General features: G+C 49.3%; 1 protein-coding gene and 1 long non-coding RNA gene across 12 annotated transcripts in view; one reads left to right on the top strand and one right to left on the bottom strand.

Moving 5' to 3' along the window:
• The first annotated feature begins 466 nt into the window (after nucleotides 1-466).
• On the top strand, nucleotides 467-15,596 carry LOC103162142. 3 transcript variants are annotated; one of them, XR_004770979.1, is made up of 7 exons: nucleotides 467-618; nucleotides 6,013-6,071; nucleotides 6,837-6,990; nucleotides 8,145-8,322; nucleotides 8,648-8,749; nucleotides 12,631-12,838; nucleotides 14,757-15,596. It is a non-coding gene; the product is annotated as an uncharacterized LOC103162142 (long non-coding RNA). The 3 variants fall into 3 exon arrangements; XR_004770980.1 differs by lacking the exons at nucleotides 467-618; nucleotides 6,013-6,071 and having other exon boundaries at nucleotides 6,735-6,990; nucleotides 12,582-12,838; XR_004770978.1 differs by lacking the exons at nucleotides 467-618; nucleotides 6,013-6,071 and having other exon boundaries at nucleotides 6,742-6,990.
• Nucleotides 11,553-17,642, bottom strand: part of Mical3 (microtubule associated monooxygenase, calponin and LIM domain containing 3) — a 181,762-nt gene continuing 175,672 nt past the window's right edge. For all 9 annotated transcript variants that reach the window (XM_035448519.1, XM_035448523.1, XM_035448524.1 and 6 more), the window contains 3 exons: nucleotides 15,096-15,195; nucleotides 14,862-14,935; nucleotides 11,553-14,779 (listed from right to left, as the gene is read on the bottom strand). In XM_035448519.1, coding sequence (XP_035304410.1) covers nucleotides 14,595-14,779; nucleotides 14,862-14,935; nucleotides 15,096-15,195 — 359 coding nt within the window. In that variant the 3' untranslated portion in view covers nucleotides 11,553-14,594. The remainder of the gene's footprint in view (nucleotides 14,780-14,861; nucleotides 14,936-15,095; nucleotides 15,196-17,642) is intronic.

Below are 17,642 nucleotides of genomic sequence, written 5' to 3'. Positions count from 1 at the left end.
CCCTGCAGCCCCGCCCGGCCTCCGGATGCTCCGCCCTCTGCCTGGCCGCAGCCTGCGGAAACCTGAGGGTCCAACCCCTCGCCGCGGGGGACAGACAGGAAGGAAGGGAGGTTCACCCAGAGCCCGCGCGCGCCCCCTAGTCACCAAAGCCTGGGTTCCCTGTCTCCGCGATGATGGGTGTCATATTGGATCCTGGCCTCTCGCACATGGCAGTCAAAGGAAAAATGGCATTGTCTTGGTTCAATACATAGCACGGTTGTCACACCCAGGCTAGTGGCCCTGTCAGAATCGTTAGGCAGCCGCTTTCAAGACCCATAAACTGTTGGGGGAGTTGGGGCTTGTTTCCTCAGTCATGTAAAGGGCCAGCAAAGATGAAAATGTGAAAAGAGTCAGGAGGATAGCAGATAATCTCAAACTGCTAGCTAGTCCCCATGTCCAGAGAAGCCCCAGTGCTATGCTTAAGTGCCAGCGACTGCCCCAAAGGACAGACACGTGACATTGACAAAAGAGAAAGAGAAACAAGAAAGTGAATTTCTGGGAAGTATGAAGAAGTAAACAGGACCAAGAGAATTGCTGTTTTTGAGCAGATAAACTGGATCTAAGAAGACAAAAAAGGAGGTTAGCAACAAAAATCACGTGGTTATATTAGCATAATACAGGGGTGTTCTTTTGGGTGTGTGGTGTGTGTACAAATGTTTGCTTGTGCATGTAAGTGCCAATTCCCGTGCCTGTTTGTGTGTGTGTGTGTGTGTGTGTGTGTGTATGTGTGAGTAAGAGTGTGTGTGTAGCCAGGCATTGGTGGCGCACGCCTTTAATCCCAGCACTCAGGAGGCAGAGGCAGGAGTATCTCTGTGAGTTCGAAGCCGGCCTGGTCTCCAGAGCGAGTGCCAGGATAGGCTCCAAAGCTACACAGAGAAACCCTGTCTCGAAAAACCAAAAAAAATAAAAATAAAATAAAAGAGTGTGTGTGTAAGCAAGTGTGTGTAAGAGTGTGTGAAGCAAGAGTGTGTGTGTAAGCAAGTGTGTGTGTGTGTGTGTAAGCAAGAGATCAGTGTCTTCCTCAATCACTCTCCACCTTATTTTTTTTGAAACAGGATCTCCCCCTGTACATAGTGCTCACTGATTTCCCCAGGCTGGCTAGCCAGTAGGTTCAGGAATCATCTGTTCTGCCTCTCCAATGATGGGATTGTAGACTTTTTACATGGATGCTAGAGAAACTTTGAACAGAAGCAGCTTCCTTAAAATAAATATATTTCCTCCAGAGGGGACTGGTGTGAAGGGGGAATTTCTCTCCTGGATGTTTAAGATCACAGAACAATTACCTTGGTGGTTCCAGCTCCATACTTTCTATGGCGGAAAGGGGTAGGGATGGGCTGGGGTGGGAGAGGGGGAAGGCTCTATGCTGTCTGGTCCACGCTATCCACCCAGCCATCAGAGGTTGGTTCACACAAGCTAAAATGTTCTTTGTCCCTAAATATTTCTAGGATCACACAGACCCAACCGTATTCCAGAAGTTGTTTGCAGGCTCTGGATGCATATCCTTGCTTGGAGGAGTTTAAATTCTAACAAATTCCTGTAACTAGGAAAACTTTGAACCTTAGCACTGCTTGGCTCTCACTCCCACTTCAGATCACTGACATTTTAGGATAGGGGTAGAGTGCTTAAGACAGAGGTTGCTGTGTAGCCCAGGCTAACCTAGAGCTATGATCTTCTGTGCCACCAGCCTGACTTCTGGTTGCCAAACCTTGAATGATGGATTGTATATTCCTCTGCCCTCTGATACAGAACTCTAAAAGCAATTTCTCTTTCTTTGGTGACTCAGGGCACCAGTATAAACATTGCCTTCTCAGTTATGACTCTAGGTAATGCTATTATGTGTATCCATATCTATTATATAATCAAAAACACAGCATAAGTGTACATCCATAAGGTATGTACACTCTGGATATGGCTGTGTCTTAGTTACCTTTCTGTTGCTATGACAAAACAATATGACCAAGACACTTTATAAAAGAAAGCATTTAATTTGGGGCTCACGGTTCCAGAGGGTTAGAGTCTGTGACCATCATGGCAGGGAGCATGACAACAGACAGGCAGGCATGGCACTGGAGCAGAAGCTGAGAGTGTGTATCCTTGTCTGCAAATAGGAGGCAGAGAGGAAAAGCTAACTGGGCTTGGTGTAGGCTTTTGAAACCTTTAAGCCCGCCCTCAATGACACACCTCCTCCAACAAAGCCTCCGAATCCTTCCCAAACAGTTCTATCAACTGGGGACCAGGCATTCAAACTTATGAGTCCATGGGCACCAGTCTTAGTCACTGTTCTATTGCTGTGAAGACACACAGTCTTAGTCTGGCTTACTATTGCTATGGTGAAACACCATGACCAAAAGCAAGCTGGGGAGGAAAAGGTTTATTTGGCTCATGTGTATACATCCATAGTCCATCACTAAAGGAAGTCAGGACAGGAACTCAAATAGGGTGGGAACCTGGAGGCAGGAGCTGATGCAGAAGCTGTGGAGAGGTACTGCTTACTGGCTTGTTCATCATGGCTTGCTCAGCCTGCTTTCTTACAGAACCCTGGGCCCACCACCTCAGGGATGGCACCATCTACAATAGGCTGGGCCCTCTTCCATCAGTCACTAAGAAAATGCCCTACAGCCGTGTCTTATGGAGGCATTTTCTCAATTGAGGTTCCCTCCTTTTTGATGACTCTAGCTTGTGTCAAGTTGATATAAAACTAGCCAGGATATGCTGGGTGATGGTGGTGTATACCTTTAATTCCAGCACTCGAGGGTGGGGGTGGGGGTGGGGGCAGAGGCAAGTGATCTCTGTGAGTTCAAGGCTAGCCTGGTCTACAGAGCAAGTTCCAGGACAGCCAGGCTACACAGAGAAACACAACAAACAAACAGACAAAAAGCTTGCTAGGACATACACCATGACCAAGGCCACTGTTACAAAAGAAAGCACTGGGGGCTTGCTTGGTTCCTTATCACAGCAGAGCGCCTGGCAGCACACAGACATACATGGTGCTGGAGAAGTAACTGTGAGTTCTACATCTTGATCCTCAAACAAAAAGGGAGAGAGACTCTGGGCCTGGCATGGGCTTCTGAAACCTCAAAGCCCACCGCCAGTGACACACCTCCTCCAACAAGGCCACACCTCCTAATCTTTGTAACCCTTTCAAACAGTTCCACTCCATGGTGACCAAGTTTTCAAATAAATGAGCCTATGGGAGGGGGAATTTTTGTTTGCTTGTTGAGACAGGTTCTCAATGTAGCCCTGGCTGTCCTGGAACTCACTCTGTAGATCGGGCTGGCCATGAATTTAGAGATCTGCCTGACTCTGCCTCCTGCACTCTGGAATTAAAGGTATGTGCCACCACTGCCTGGCCACCACAGGACCCTTCTCATTTGAACTACCACAGGCTGATATGGATAACTGCCATAAACATTCTTACCTAGTTCCTTTTAAAAAAAATCTTCTAGTTGGTTTTATTTTTATTTTAGGAGACAGAGTCTCACCCTGTAGCCCAGACTGACCTTGAACTCCTAGCAGTCCTGGCTTCAGTTTCCCAAATACTGGAATTACAGGCCTGTCTTAGGGTTTTATTGCTGTGAGGAGACATCATGACCATGGCAACTCTTATGAAGGAAAACATTTAATTGGGTGTGGCTTACAGTTTCAGAGGTTCAGTCCATTATCATCATATTGGGAAGCTTGGTGGCATGCAGGCAGACATGGTGCTGGAGAAGTTGCTGAGAGTTCTACATCTTGATCCACAGGCAGCAGGAAAAGGCAACGGCAAAGTGACCAAGCTTGAACATATATGAGACCTCAAAACCTCCCAGTAGTACTAATCTCCATGAGCCTCTGGGGCCATTTTCATTCTAACTGCCAGAGTTATACTATACCTGATTTGCTTTCATTTCTTTTTGGTAAAATACCTATGCGTGGAGAAAATGGGTCAGGGAACTTTTAATTTTATTAGAAGGTTCATTTTCCCAAATGGTTACATAGGAAACTGGGGAGATTGGCCAGTGGTTAAGGGTGCTTGCTGCTCTATCATGATAATGGGAGTTTGAATCCCAGCATCCTCATAGAGTAGTTCAACACAACCTGTATTCCTAGTGCCAAGGAATCTGAGGTGTCTTTTGGCTTCTGGGGCTTTTTTGTTGTTGTTCTTAATCACATGGATGGATGGATGGATGGATGGATGGATGGATGGATGGATGGATAGTTGTGTGTGTGTGTGTGTGTGTGTGTGTGTGTGTGATAGCTATAATAGCTAGCATATGAAAGTCAGAGGACAATGTGGAGGTGTCATTTCTCTCCTTCTACCACATGGGATGGAACTCAGGTCTTTAGGCTTTGTGTCTGGTTACCTATCCTTCTTTTGATCCATTCTTGCCAACCCCACCTGTAGCCCTGACTGACCTGGACCATGCCATATATAAAAACCAGGCCTGCTTCTGCCTCCTGAGTGCTGGGATTAAAAGTGTACATCCCCGTGTCTACTTTGGCTTTTAAAGTGGATTCTGGGCATCAAACTAAGGGCATCTTCAACCACACAGTGAGTGTGAGGCTCACACATTCCTGGCACCAGGGTGTGGCTGTAAAGCCCCACATACCTTTCTCATGGTTTCTGTTTTTATAGTTTCCATATGTGGGGAAAACAAGACGGGGGTTACTCAAGGTCAATCATGGCAGTTAGGACTCATTGTGTAAAAGAACACAACTCACAAACAGCTGGAAAACACTTGAGAAGGAGGAGTAGGAGAGGGGCTTAATAATGCTACTACCCCAATCCTCAATTTGACGTGAGTTGTGTAGGGAAGGCCATGCCCGGATGGGACAGTACAGATACTGAGCAGTGGCCCCATGGGACAGTGTGTGGTTAGACAAGAAGCATCTGCCATGTCGACAGCAGCAGGGCCTGTGGGAGAGCATGCTGGCTGCACCCCTCCCCAGGTGTTCAGGGGGTGTGGGAGCTGAAGAGCCCAGCTTTGGGGAGTTATTTTCACAGCTCTCTCCTTTGGTGGCCTAGGTTCTGTCCTTCACCAGCCCTAGGCTCAGTTCTCCTATCAGTCAAACAGAGATGTGTCTCTGTGGCCTTCCTATCAAAGGAGATGGTAGCCTCACAGACATGCTATGAAATGTATAGAAAGTGCTGGTAGGATGTGGCTGCTGACCTGTTATCGGGCTCCTGCTAGCTCTGTGTGGGATGGTGGCGGGGCTTGGAAGGCTCTAGGTGCAGGGGCCCTTTTCTTTTCTTTTTTGATTTTTGTTTTTCTTCCTTCTTTCCTTCCTTCCTTCCTTCCTTCCTTTTTTTTTTTTTAAAGACAGTGTCTCGCATGCTTTTAATCCTAGCACTCAGGAGGCAGAGGCAAAGGTATCTTTGTGAGTTCAAGGCCAGCCTGGTCTACAGAGTGAGTTCCAGGACAGCCAGAGTTACATAGTGAAACCCTGTCTCGAAAAACCAAGGGGAAAAAAAAAGTAAAGACAGTGTTTCCTATGGCCCATACTGGCCAAGAGAACCATATATAAAGTCCAACTAAACTCCAAGATGCTGGCTAAGCCAGTGGTGGGGTTATGTGTGGTGGGAGACCTCCTCTAAATCCTGGCCATGCCTTCTGGTGTCAACCCACATTAAAGGACGTGGGAGAAGGAAGCATTGCCTGCTTGCCTGCTTGCCCTGTATTCCTTCACCTGTTAGAACTAATTTCTTGGGATTCCTAAGTCAGACTGAAGACCAGCAGCTCTCCACGAATCCTCTTGGAGGATTCTTGGCCAGAATGGCACTACCTCAGGGCCTGAACTAATTTCTTGGGATTCCTAAGTCAGACTGAAGACCAGCAGCTCTCCACGAATCCTCTTGGAGGATTCTTGGTCAGACTGGCACTACCTCAGGGCCTGAACTACCACCAGATTCTCCACTTCCCATTGGGAGACATCCATTGTCAAACTACCGGACCACATTCTGTAAGTCGCTCTAATACGTCTTCATTCTGTCAGTTCTGTTCCTTTAGAGAGCCCTGACTAATACAGATGACAACTTGCCCGAACTTCACCAAGTGAGTTCCAGGAATCCTCCGGCTTGTCATTTTATCCGATCCTCCAGACTCCTCGCCCCCTTCTTTGCCTCTGAGTAGGAATTAGAGCCTGATGGCAGGCTTGTGTGGTGAAAACATCCCCTGTCCTCAGAAAGGCTTAAGAGACTCTACCTTTGCCATGTGGGGGCCTTGATTTCCTCTCTACAAAGCCCCCTGCCATGCTGTCTGCCTCTGTGGCTGGGGTGTAGCTCGAGCTCCCCTCAAAGCCCCCCCCCCACCAATCTGTCCCTCTATGGTGTTAAAAACTTTTTTTTTTTTTTTTTTTTTTGGAGACAACAAGGTCTTTGTAGCAATGGATAGCCTGGAACTTACTATATAGATCAGGTTGGTGTGCAATGCCATGGTTGGTCTGTTAATGAATTTAATAAACTCCATACTCCCAGTGATCCCTCTCAGTGTTTCTCTGAATCCCCATCTGAGACTTTTCACTGGGACGTGAAAAGTGTTCAGGCACTGGTGTGCCTTCCTCCCATGCCGCCTGTAGCTCCGGGCCCTGAAAGACAGGCAGGTGACAGGAAGAAAGATCCTGGACCAAAGTCTGTGATGCCAAAAAAAAAAAAAAAAAGTCCCTGTGACTTCCGCCTGAGCAGCCTCCAGGTCCTCTGCTGTGGGAGGGGGAGGCAGGAGGAGCCCTGTTGTGACTCAGCACAGAAGTCAGAAGTCCAAGGGGTTTCCCCAGTTTCACCACCTGGTTGTCCCTTGGGATTCTCTGATCTGATCTAACAGTTCCTAGTGAGGATGTCCAGCTGAAGGAAGCAGAGGCCTGGAGGGCTAACCTCCCAAAGCCACATAAATGTCCCCTCCTAGTCTGGCCACATTGCAGAACGATTCCTGAGGAAGGAGTGGAAGAATGGGGGTGACCCCCAACATTTGCCCCAAGGTGAGTCTGAGCATGGCCCCTAACCATCTTCTGTATTTTTTGCTCTTTCTGAAGCCAGCTCTGTTTTGTTTGTTTGTTTGTTTATTTAGTGTTTTTCAAGATAGGGTTTCTCTGTGTCCTGTAACTCACTCTATAGTCCAGGCTGGCTTGAACTCACTGAGATCCACCTGCCTCTGCCCTAGAGAAGTGAGATTAAAGTACTCAATTTATTCCACCACCACACAATTATTTCAAATTTTAGGCATGGTCTTACTTTGTAGCTTAAGCTGGCCTAGAGCAGTCTGTGAACCAGGCAGGCCTAGAACTCATGTCCATCCTACTGATTCGGCCTCCTGAGTATTGTTATTACAGGTGTGAGGTATTATGCACTTTTTGTTTTTGTTATTGTTACGATGTGACATGCTAATTCTGTGCTCTTTGTTTCTGTATGGGACTTTCCCACATCCAGTCCAGTCCCCGGCTTCCTTTTTCTCTCTCCCATTCTGCCCTGGGATTCACATGTCCTCAGGAATTCCAAGAAACTGAGCAGGGACAGCTTCTGGGTTGGGCTCTGAGCAGGGACGGGCTGGCATGTGACTGTGACTCAGAAGCCTGAGAAGTAGGCACAGAGCACATTGGCCCTTTCCTGTCCCACCACCGCTTCATGAGGTAGAGATTTTGAGAGCCAAGTTCAAGATCCGTCATCTGGGTAGCAGCCAGACTAGGCAGGGTGCCAAGTCAGATCCCTAGGGCTCTTCATGTGGCATGGCCAAGTGACCTAGTAAACCTTTTCCTCCTGAAGAGTCATGGGATCACCGTTAACAGACCTAAGAGAAGAGAGGAAAGGCCTGAGTAAAGCCTCCATTGGCCTGGAGGAAAAGGAGCTTTAAACTAGGGGGTCACGATTAAATACATTTTATATATATGTACAAAAATGGGATCCTAAAACCCATTCTGTATAATTAATATATGCTAAATACAATTTTTAAAAGAGGGATTAAAAAATACTTCTTTTGAGTTAAATTTGCATTTATTTATGGTGTGTGAGGACAAGTGTGTAGAGAGTCAGAGGCCAATTTTCCTCCTACCGTGGGTCTGAGGATTGAACAGGGTTACAAAGCAAGTGAATTTACCTAAGGGTGAGCCATCTTGATGGCTGCACTATTGTCTTTCAGCTTCCAGCAAGAGAAGCAGAGAATAACAGGGCCCGTCTCAGGCTGGCTCTCCTCTGTTGCTGAAGGCAGAGTCCAAAATGAGGGAACTTCTTAGGACCATGGTCATAGGTCCTGTATGGCTGCTGTGGTCTTGAGAAGAGCAGGTACTCTGCATCTGTTTTGGAGCTTGCTCAGAATGGTGAGTGGGCTAGCCCCTTGACTCAGCTGGGTGACAGACTGGAGAAGGGCCAGGGGCTTAAGGGGGTCTGCAAAGGGTCAGCCACAGGTTTCAGATTTCACCATGACCTTGAAGACTGGGGCCTGGGAAACACCTCTCTCCTGGCTAATGCCTAAAGTCTTGGAAACTAAGGGAGTGCCATGGTTGGAGGCTGACCAGGGATGTCTGGATACTGATGGCCTCTGAATTAGCTGCTATAAGTTAAGGTTGGATAATCATGACATTTCAATCTTGCATATGTGTATATATGATTTCTATGCTCCTTTGTTCTTTTTACTTGAGACAGGGTCTCATGCCATCCAGGCTGACCTCACATTTGCTGTGTACCCAAGGATAAACTTCAATTTCTGATTCTCTTGCCTCCACCTCTGGAGTACCGGGATTACAGGTATGTGTCACCATGCCCGGGTTTATGATGGGCTGGACTTTGTGCTAGACAAGCACTCTACCTACTGAGCTGTGCATGTCTTAAATCTTCCAGAAAAACCTCAGGGTTTCGATGTTTTAAAGATTTTTACTTAAAAATTTTACTTTTGTGTTTGACTGCATGTATGTGTACCAAGTACATGCTTACTGACCTTGGAAGCCAGAAAGAGGATGTCAGATCCCCTGGATGGTTACAGATGGTTTTGAGCTGCTATGTGGGTGCTGGGAGTCAAACTCAGGTCCTCTGCAAGAGTACCGAGTACCCTTAACCCCTGAGCCATCTCCCTGTCCCGTTTCTATTATTTTAAATTGTATGTGCCTGAGTGCAGCGCCGCTTTCCAGCCAGGTTCCAATGTTTTGGATGTCAACCCCACATTTCTATATATGTCAAGAATTGTGCAGCCAGGCATTGGTGGCGCACACCTTTAGTCCCAGCACTGGGGAGGCAGAGGCAGGCGGGTCTCTGTGAGTTTGAGGCCAGCCTGGTCTTCAAAGAGAGTTCCAAGACAGTCTCCAAGCCTACAGAGAAACCCTGTCTCAAAAAAACAAACAAACAAAAAAACCCAACCAAACAAAAAAAAGATGTGTACCAACACCACCCAATTATTAAACAAAAGCAAATAGCTGTGCAAAGTACAACTGCTCTAGAGAAAGCCTCCAAAGCAATAAAAATTATGCTTGCTTAAAAAAAAAAAAGAATTGTGGAGCTCAGGGCTGGAGAGATGCTTCAGTAGTTAAGAACACACACTGCTCTTACAGAGGACCCAAACTAAGTTCCCAGCACCCATGTCAGGCAGCTCACAATCACCTGCAACCTCAGCTTCAGGGGCTCTGGCCACTGCTGACACCTGTATGCACTCACATACCCACACATAGACGAAATTTAAAAATAAAATAAACCTTGAAGAATTGTGGAACTTACACTTTTTTTTTTCTCTCCCCTGTATCTGTGTCCCTCTTGTTTCTTTCACAACCTTTTGAGGCCATTAGGTAGCTAGTATGGGCCATAAGGTGTCCTACCAGAGGGATGTCTCTTATTATTGGGAGGTGTTTGGCTATTTACAAATGACTAGGAAATAGTTTTTCTCTATAACAGCCACAATGCCGTCTGGGAGACCAGACAGAGGTAGCCTGGAAATAGATCTCTGAATCATGAATGATACCTCGGAGTCAAACCTATTTCGTAAGAGGAAGAATGTAATGGAATTACCTGTGAGAGTGTTCTATGGCCTTCTGTCAGGGGCCTCCCTAGGGAAATGCCTTTCTGGGGCTGGTCTTCCAGAGGACAGTGACTTGTACATCCTTCCCCTGGGTCAGAAGGGAGGTAGCCCCCATTGCTGTCGGGCTTCTGTGGCTGCCCGAAGAGATGTCCCCAACACACGCTCTCTAGAGCTCGAGCGAGCCCCCTTGCCTGGAGGCTTCTCCCTGAGCGGAGCCTCCACACCTACACCCTTCCCACAACCTCCAGAAAGGTAAAAGTGGAGAGGGGAGCCCAGTTTGCATGGATGTATCTTACTATCTCTGACTTGTCCAGCTGGAAGGCACACACATACCCAAGGTTTGCAGCAGACCCCGGATGTTATCCCTGATGACGACTTCACCACTCTCCTCTCTGCTTTCTGACAGGAGTCAACTGTGCTGGCTGAGGCCAGGAATGGTGGTTTCTTGGGAGGAATGTATTTCTGGTTGCCTGCCTAAAACTACCATTTTCTGCCACCTGGGGTTGTTGTAAAGCCTGGCCACATCCCACCTGTTTCTCAGTCTTACTATGTGAAAGCCTCTGGGGTAAAAAAGATGGCTGGACCCAGGCGCCCATGAAGCTCTGGCTCTCCTTTTGAAAGGGCAAAAGCCATGCTTTCCCTTCCCTTAGGAGTTGAGCTCAGGTCCCAGTTGTGTACCCCCCGAGCTGGATCTTCTGACTCCTCTCTTCACCCTCTGTAAGTGACTGTTCTCTGAACCAGTAACTGCCATCTTTCAGAGTTCAGTCTCACCCCCTTGCAAAAAGCTCACCCCAGCTAGGTCTGTTGATGGTTCAGACTTTCTCGAGGAGGGGTGGGAAGAGTCATATGACCCTCAACGAGTACCCAGGTGTGGCCTACTACCTGCTGTATACAACTGTCTTACTTGCATGTGGCCTGGGGGAGGGACCAGTTACTTAGGTGGGGGCAGTTGAGGGGAGGGGGAGTTCATCTACGTGGCTACAAGGAAGTCCTCAGTTCTGCTGGGTAAAGGCTTTCCAAGTGCAGTTTTTTGGGGGGAAGCCCCCACACCTCTATAAGTGACCTAAGCTCTGTAAGGAAGCTCAATGAACACATTGCTTTCCTAGAATGAACTTTGGTGGAATCCTGCCTTGAGTTGACATTGGAACCCTAAGAATTTTAGCTCAAGACAGGGTCTCTCCATATAGTCCTGGAATTTGCTATGTAGACCAGACTGGCCTTGAGCTCACAGAGATCCACCTACCTTTGCCTCCTGAGTGCTGGGATTAAGGGCCTGTACCACTATGCCCTGCTGCAACACCAGTCCTAAGGGGCTGGCTCCAGCGTCCTTATTAAGTAGGGGACTGCAGAGAATTTCTCAAGTGCTAGCTACTGATGGCTAAGTCAGGATAACACAGAGGGTTCAAATCACAAACCAATGGAAAAGCTGTATTCTTTGAGAGACCCTGTCTGTATACACTCACCTACAAGGTGGCTGAATGATTTGTGTAGACATACGGAAATGTGCCTTGACTCAATGCCAAGAGAAGAAAAACACAGTCTTTATTTATTTATTTTTTTAAAAAACTTTATTGCGCATAAAACAGACCATTCCCTCTTGTGGGTCATGTTACCATCTTTCACAAAAAGGTTTTTTTTTTTTTTTAAATGTGGTACTGGGGATTGAACCGTGGGCCTTATGCATGCTAAGCACACATTCTACCACTGAGCTATATTCCCATGCCCTGATACGTGTTGCCTGCCCCCAACTCGTTTCCTCTCCTGTCCCGGTGAAAAAGGTCTTATCTTTTAAAGTCTATAGTTGCTGGTCAAAATTATCTTTAGGATGGCTGCTAGGGGGAAAGGCCCAAAGATATCAGCTGAGCAGGGTTAGAACCCGGGGTTCTGGCCCGGCTCTTACTGGGGAGCAGGGGGCTGCCTTTTGTCTGCCTTTCACGGGTAGAGGCTGGTGCCTCATGTACTGTCCTTAGCCTCGAGTTTGGGCTTACTCAAATGCACTCTAGCATCTTATGCATGTATGAAGTGTGTACACACCTTTTTCTTCCCTGCCTTCAAGTGAAGACATAATCCCTGGGAAGAACATCTGGCTAGAGAGCTGCATGCATTTCCAGAGGTGGAGAACACTTCACGTTGCGAGTCCCCCGACCACTGAAATCAACTGCAAACTAGTGGTTACAAACTGGGAGCCAAAAAAAAAAAAAGTGCTCTATAAGAACCCCGAAGTCCTTGAACTGTCATGGATGGAGAGCTGGGGGACATGGCCCAGGCTGGTGGATTCTGTCCCCTTTCTAGTGACTGCAGGAAGCAGTGTGTGCTTTGGAAAGATCAACAGGGTCGTGGTTGACCAGACAGTGGTGGGAAGGAACAACTGGTGCTCTGTGAGGCCACTAGAGGCGCAGCGTGCCCCTCCCTCCTTCTTGAGTCACTCTGGAAATGGTTTCCTTCTTCTGGGGTAGCAGGAATGACAGGGCTGAGCTCCCTGGGGTTGCCAGTGGCACTGGGGAGGTGGACAGGGTTAAGGAGAAGGCCACACAGGCGATAAAGGTCCTGTCTAAAGTCCAGTTTGATTGGCAGATTGTGGTTGAAAAATGGAATCCAGAACATCCTCCTCTCCCGGTTTCAGACAGAGAATAAAAACAGCAGTGCTGCCAGGTCAGACCAGGAAGCGATGACATCAGAGCTGTGGTGGTTGCTAGCAGGACACCTGCACTTCCACGGGAGAGATGGCAGCTTTTGCAGAAAGTGAAGAAGAGTGAGACAGCTGTTTGCTCCTCCGGAGTTAGATGGATGTTCGAGTTGAGGCACAGTATGGTTCCCAAGGGAAGTCCAGGGTGAGTGTGGACCCTTGGCTGTGTCACCCTCAGGAGCCTTGAAGGGCTGCTAGGGATGGCATGTTTTCTGCACCAGCCCCTCCCACCAGGCCCAACTGGCATGCCCTTCTCCAGATTGGTGTGGCACCAATGCACTGGTCCATGTGCTGCTGTTTTGAAAGAGAAGCACCCTGGCCCCCACCACCAGTCTCTGGGTGAACCACGAGAAATGAACAATTCGGCTTATGGAGCTGGTTGCATGGTGCTTGTTGGCTCTTGCCGGCCAAGAAAATCCTAGCACAGGCAGGGAAGATCGGAGTGGCCAGTGTGTTAAGGGAAACCAGCACACACACTCCTGTCTTGCTGGACCGGGCATTGTCATCAGCCAGCCTGAAGACAAGGTCACACTCTACTTCATCCCAGCAAGAGTGAAAAGGGGCTACCCTCAATCTTTAACATATGTACAGGAGGTAAAACCTTGGCAGCAAAACTGGACCAAGTGGGTTCCACAGAGCTGCGATCCCAATAGCACAGCCCACAGTAGCCTGTCTGTCTCCAGGCCTGGCTTCCTAGTGCTGAAATGCAACTTCATAGAGGGGCGGCTCTCCCGTAGGAGTCCAGTGCCAGGTAGGGACAGGGTGCTGGGTGGAGGAGGGGACAGAAAAGCTGTGAGCAAGGACCCACAGGGCTTTGAGCTGCTCCCTAGTGCCAACCAGGTCAGTAACACTATTAAGAAGGCTAATAAATAGATGCATGTAACGAGAATCAGGTCAGTTCTGCATCAGGCTGCATGGGACGTACAAAGACATCCCAGTCACTCCTACACGCAGGTGACAGGCAATCAGTGTCTCTAGTAAAGGTATAAAAATGAAGTCGCTTACTTTCAAGTATTAAAAAAAATAAGTTAATTGACAAAAAGGGTCCGAAGTGGCTGAGTGTCTGGCCAGGTTGTCAGCTTCCTTTCAATGTGCAAACACAGGAAAATGCCAAGGAGAGCCATCTCCTGTACTGATGCAGGTGCTGGCCAGGGATGGCGCCTGTCTGTCAATGAGGGGAGGGGAGGTTGACATGTAGGGCCTCCCTCAGCTCTCCCAAAGTCAATACTTTCCAGTGTCAAAATGGTTGTGAACTAAAAGCAAAACACAGCAATCCATGGGCCTCAGGCCACTGCCAAGGTGACAGGCCTGGGGCACTTGGCCACTGGGAATCCAGTGTGTGGTGGGGCTGGGGACAGAGCCCTTCTTTGCCCTCCTAACTTGCATAATGAACCTGCCTACTGTCTGGCTTCCCCTGCAATGGGAGGGTGGGCATCACCCCCATGGGGGCTGCTCTCTGCTGGATTCCCCTCCATCTACAGGCCTTTCTGTAGATGCGCTTTCTTTGGTGGTACTTCAGGGAGCGTGAGGACAATGGCTGCTCTGCTCTTCAGGTTCTCTGTGGTGGCAGTGGCTCTGAAGAGGAGCCACTTCCCTCTCTCACCAGCAGAAGGAAGGAAGAGGTGCCAGGGACCTGCCCTCAGGGACCTGCGGGAGTTTCCCCTGGGGCACATGTCAAGCAGGCCCATCTCCTCCCTCCTGAGTGGGAAGTCCAGGTGGCCTTTCCTAGGAGGTGGAGTCACCTCAGATGATGACACGCGCCTGGGGTTTTCCCACAGCCCAGGTGTCTGGGTGCCACTCTCCAGGGATGCCAGGCTTCTTCTGAACCTGGATCCGGTGGTTTGGGATAACGCAGCCGGGTCAGGTGGGTGCCAATCTACCAAATGCCATGGTAGTCGGGCTCAGGACCAGTCTAGGCTGAAGCCCTTACACAGCATAGCAGCCTCCAGGTCCTTGTCCTCCTCTTTCTCCCGGAGTCGCTGCTCTTCCAGCAGGGCCACCAGCGAGTCCCTCTGCTCTACCACCTCCAGCATCTCATTCAGGATCTTCTTTTCCTCTGACAGCTCCTCCTCAGTCTTCAGGTGGTCTGCCGAGTGACCGAAGGCATCAGGTGTGTGGCCTGGGATGGTGGCCCACCTCATCTTCCCACCCACTTGCCCTCTGCTCACCTTCCACGGCCATGCGTTCCCGCAGCTCCTGCTGCAGCCGGCTCTGGCGGTCTTCCAGCTCCAGCTCCCGGGCACTGAGACAGGGAGAGATGGCCACAGTGACTTTTGGACTAGTCCTCTCACCCTGCCAAACTAGGACAGCTGTGCCTGCTGGGATGCAACAAACACTGCCTCCCCCCCCCCCCCCCCGCGTAGCTGGTCTCAGTTTACTCACACAAAAAAATCTTTACTCACAAAATCATCAGCTCTGACTCGTAGCGCACCATGGCATTTTTCTCCTGCACCAGCTTGAACCACTCCTGCATCAGCTTGGGGTCATCCTTTTTGCCCATGCCTGTGTGAGAGACTGAGGGTCAGACAAGAGGATTGGTCTCTGTTTGCCCAGCCCAGAAGGATTGTCACACTGGGGCAAATGTGCAAAGAGCCGAGCAAGAAGCTGCCGGAACAGTCCCAAGCCAGGTCCAAAGTTTGCCTACAGCTCTGTCAGGGAGAAGGGGACAGAGAACGACAGGCCACTGTATCGTGTCCACCCCAGGGCCTGACAGACCTAGACTTTCCATCAGTCCTGCCCAGGCCTTGTTCTGGGTGACTGTTCCTTCCGTACAAGCTGAACACTGCTCTGCTCAGTGACGCAAGTGTGTGTGCATATGAAATGGAGTGCTCTTTCCTTGCCACTAGGTCTCTTTGGAGAAAAACAGTAAACTACACCTTGCCTTTAAGATAAGGTTTCATATATCCCAAGCTGGCCTTGAGTCTCCATCCCCACACATTCTGAGATTACAGGCATGTGTACCACCAAGCCCAGTTCTACACCTTGCTCTTAAGTTACTTTCTTTTAACCCTGTTTTTTTCCTGGGCAGCTGCCTCTTTCAGGGGCCCCCGATACTTCACTACTTCTCAGTCAGACCAGGAAGATACCATCTCTTTGTTTTGTTGTGCATTCACTTAGACATATGCATGACAGGTAAGGGCTCTACCACTGAGCTACACCCCCTGCCCTAAAATATCCTTTCTTAGCATACAACCCAACAAACATACGCTGTAGCAGAATCTGCAAAGGAGACACAAGGCATACAGATGGCTGTCAGATTCCTCACCAGCAGACCTCAGAGCTGAGGAAGGTTCCTACTCTTTGGCCACCTGAGGACTTGAAGGTTCAGGGACTTGAGTTGGACTTGAAGGTTCAGGGACTTGAGTTGCCCTGAATCAACATTTGACTGACACTGCATCTCCATTGGGAGTAGTCACACCCCTGGGTTTAACTGCAGCAGGAGCGTGGAGGAAGGACTTTGTAAGGAATCAAACCACCCAGGAATGAACAAAGTCCTGAGTGTACAAAGCTGCTCAGTGCCTGAGTGACCCTGCCTTGGAAGCACACTGTATCAGTGGCTCCTTACCCATGTGGACATAAACTTTCCTTACTATTATTTTTGTGTGCTGGGGATGGAACACAGAGCCTCCTGTGTGCTAGGCCATGCCCCACCACTGAGCTACACTCCCATCCCAACATCAAGTAATTTTATACAGACCTCAGGGTGTTTGGGGGCTTCCTGAAGTTCATTCATTCACAGACCTCAAGTTAAGAGGTGTCAGATTGGAGCCCTCTAAGCCCACTCCACTTTCTTGGTCAGATGGTCCAGTCCTGAGAATTACCCTAGCCCAAGAGTATGGACAGCATCCTCGGGTAGGTGCCATTCTCATCTCAGACTGGCACTTGCTCTAGCCTGCTTCTTCCCGACTCTTTCTTTCATACTAGTCAAAGGCCAAGCTCTTTCGCTGTGTGCTGGACATGCCTCAGGCCTAAGCCTAAGTCTTTAGCCACTGACCACACTTCGGAGACAGAACTGACACACGCAAGGGTTAGTATCAGACCGTGCCAAGCACACACACTCCTGCTCCTGACGTTGGGGGAGGGGGGTCCTGGCCCTGAGTTCACTTCCATCCCGGCCTGTCGAGCCTGGCTACAGGTCTGGGGGCCCAAGCTCTCCTTCCCCGTTCCAATAGACTTGGGTCTTTGGCTTCAAAGCAGCCTGCAGCCCAGTTCCACGCATTCCTTCTGGAGCGTCTCTGCACAGTGTGCCCATGTGGCCATGGAGATGAAGCCCTGAGACATGCAGGCTGTCCAGAGTGGCAAGCTACGAGCGTACCAAGTCCATCCCTCCTTCCCACCTCCCAGTATGTAAAGACCCCGAAATTCTACCGGGGGGGGGTCGGGGTCGGGGTCGGGGGGTCGGGGGCAGGGACGACACTGGGACACTGCTCATGAGCCATGTTGGAGCTCAGTCATAGCCCATGAGCAAGGGGATGTGGTAGGGTGGGTAGTCACGTGTGAGAGCCATGGGGAGCAGAGAAGAGGTTAGCAGGGTTAGTCATGGCCACACACCCCTTCCCCCTGCCCACATGCCTTGCCAACGGCAATCTTATCACCACAACAGACTTCAAATCAGACAAACTTAAAACAAAACAAGACACACTCAGCAAGACACAAGGTAGAGAAGTTTGTTTTCAGTGATTGATCTGGGGGAAAACAACAAAACTCGGGGGCGTTTGTGTAGACCAGTCTTTGTAAGGACAGTATTCCTTGACTCTGTCAATGCAAACTGCTGTCACAGGGGTGTCCCCCCGTCCCTGTCCCTCTGTATGCTGCCCTTGAGTTTACCGGCCCCAAGGCCCCAAGCACCAATGACAGGCAGAACTGCAGGAGAACTGCAGCCTGCAGACACTGGAGCCCACAGGCTCTCTGGCTTCCCTTGGTTCCCATCCTCCCTTAGACAGTCAAAG

The sequence above is a fragment of the Cricetulus griseus genome, chromosome 8 (assembly GCF_003668045.3).
Source record: "Cricetulus griseus strain 17A/GY chromosome 8, alternate assembly CriGri-PICRH-1.0, whole genome shotgun sequence".
In the NCBI taxonomy this organism is placed as follows: domain Eukaryota; kingdom Metazoa; phylum Chordata; class Mammalia; order Rodentia; family Cricetidae; genus Cricetulus; species Cricetulus griseus.
Note: the sequence above shows the minus strand (reverse complement) of the source record. Positions and strands in the feature narration are given on the sequence as shown.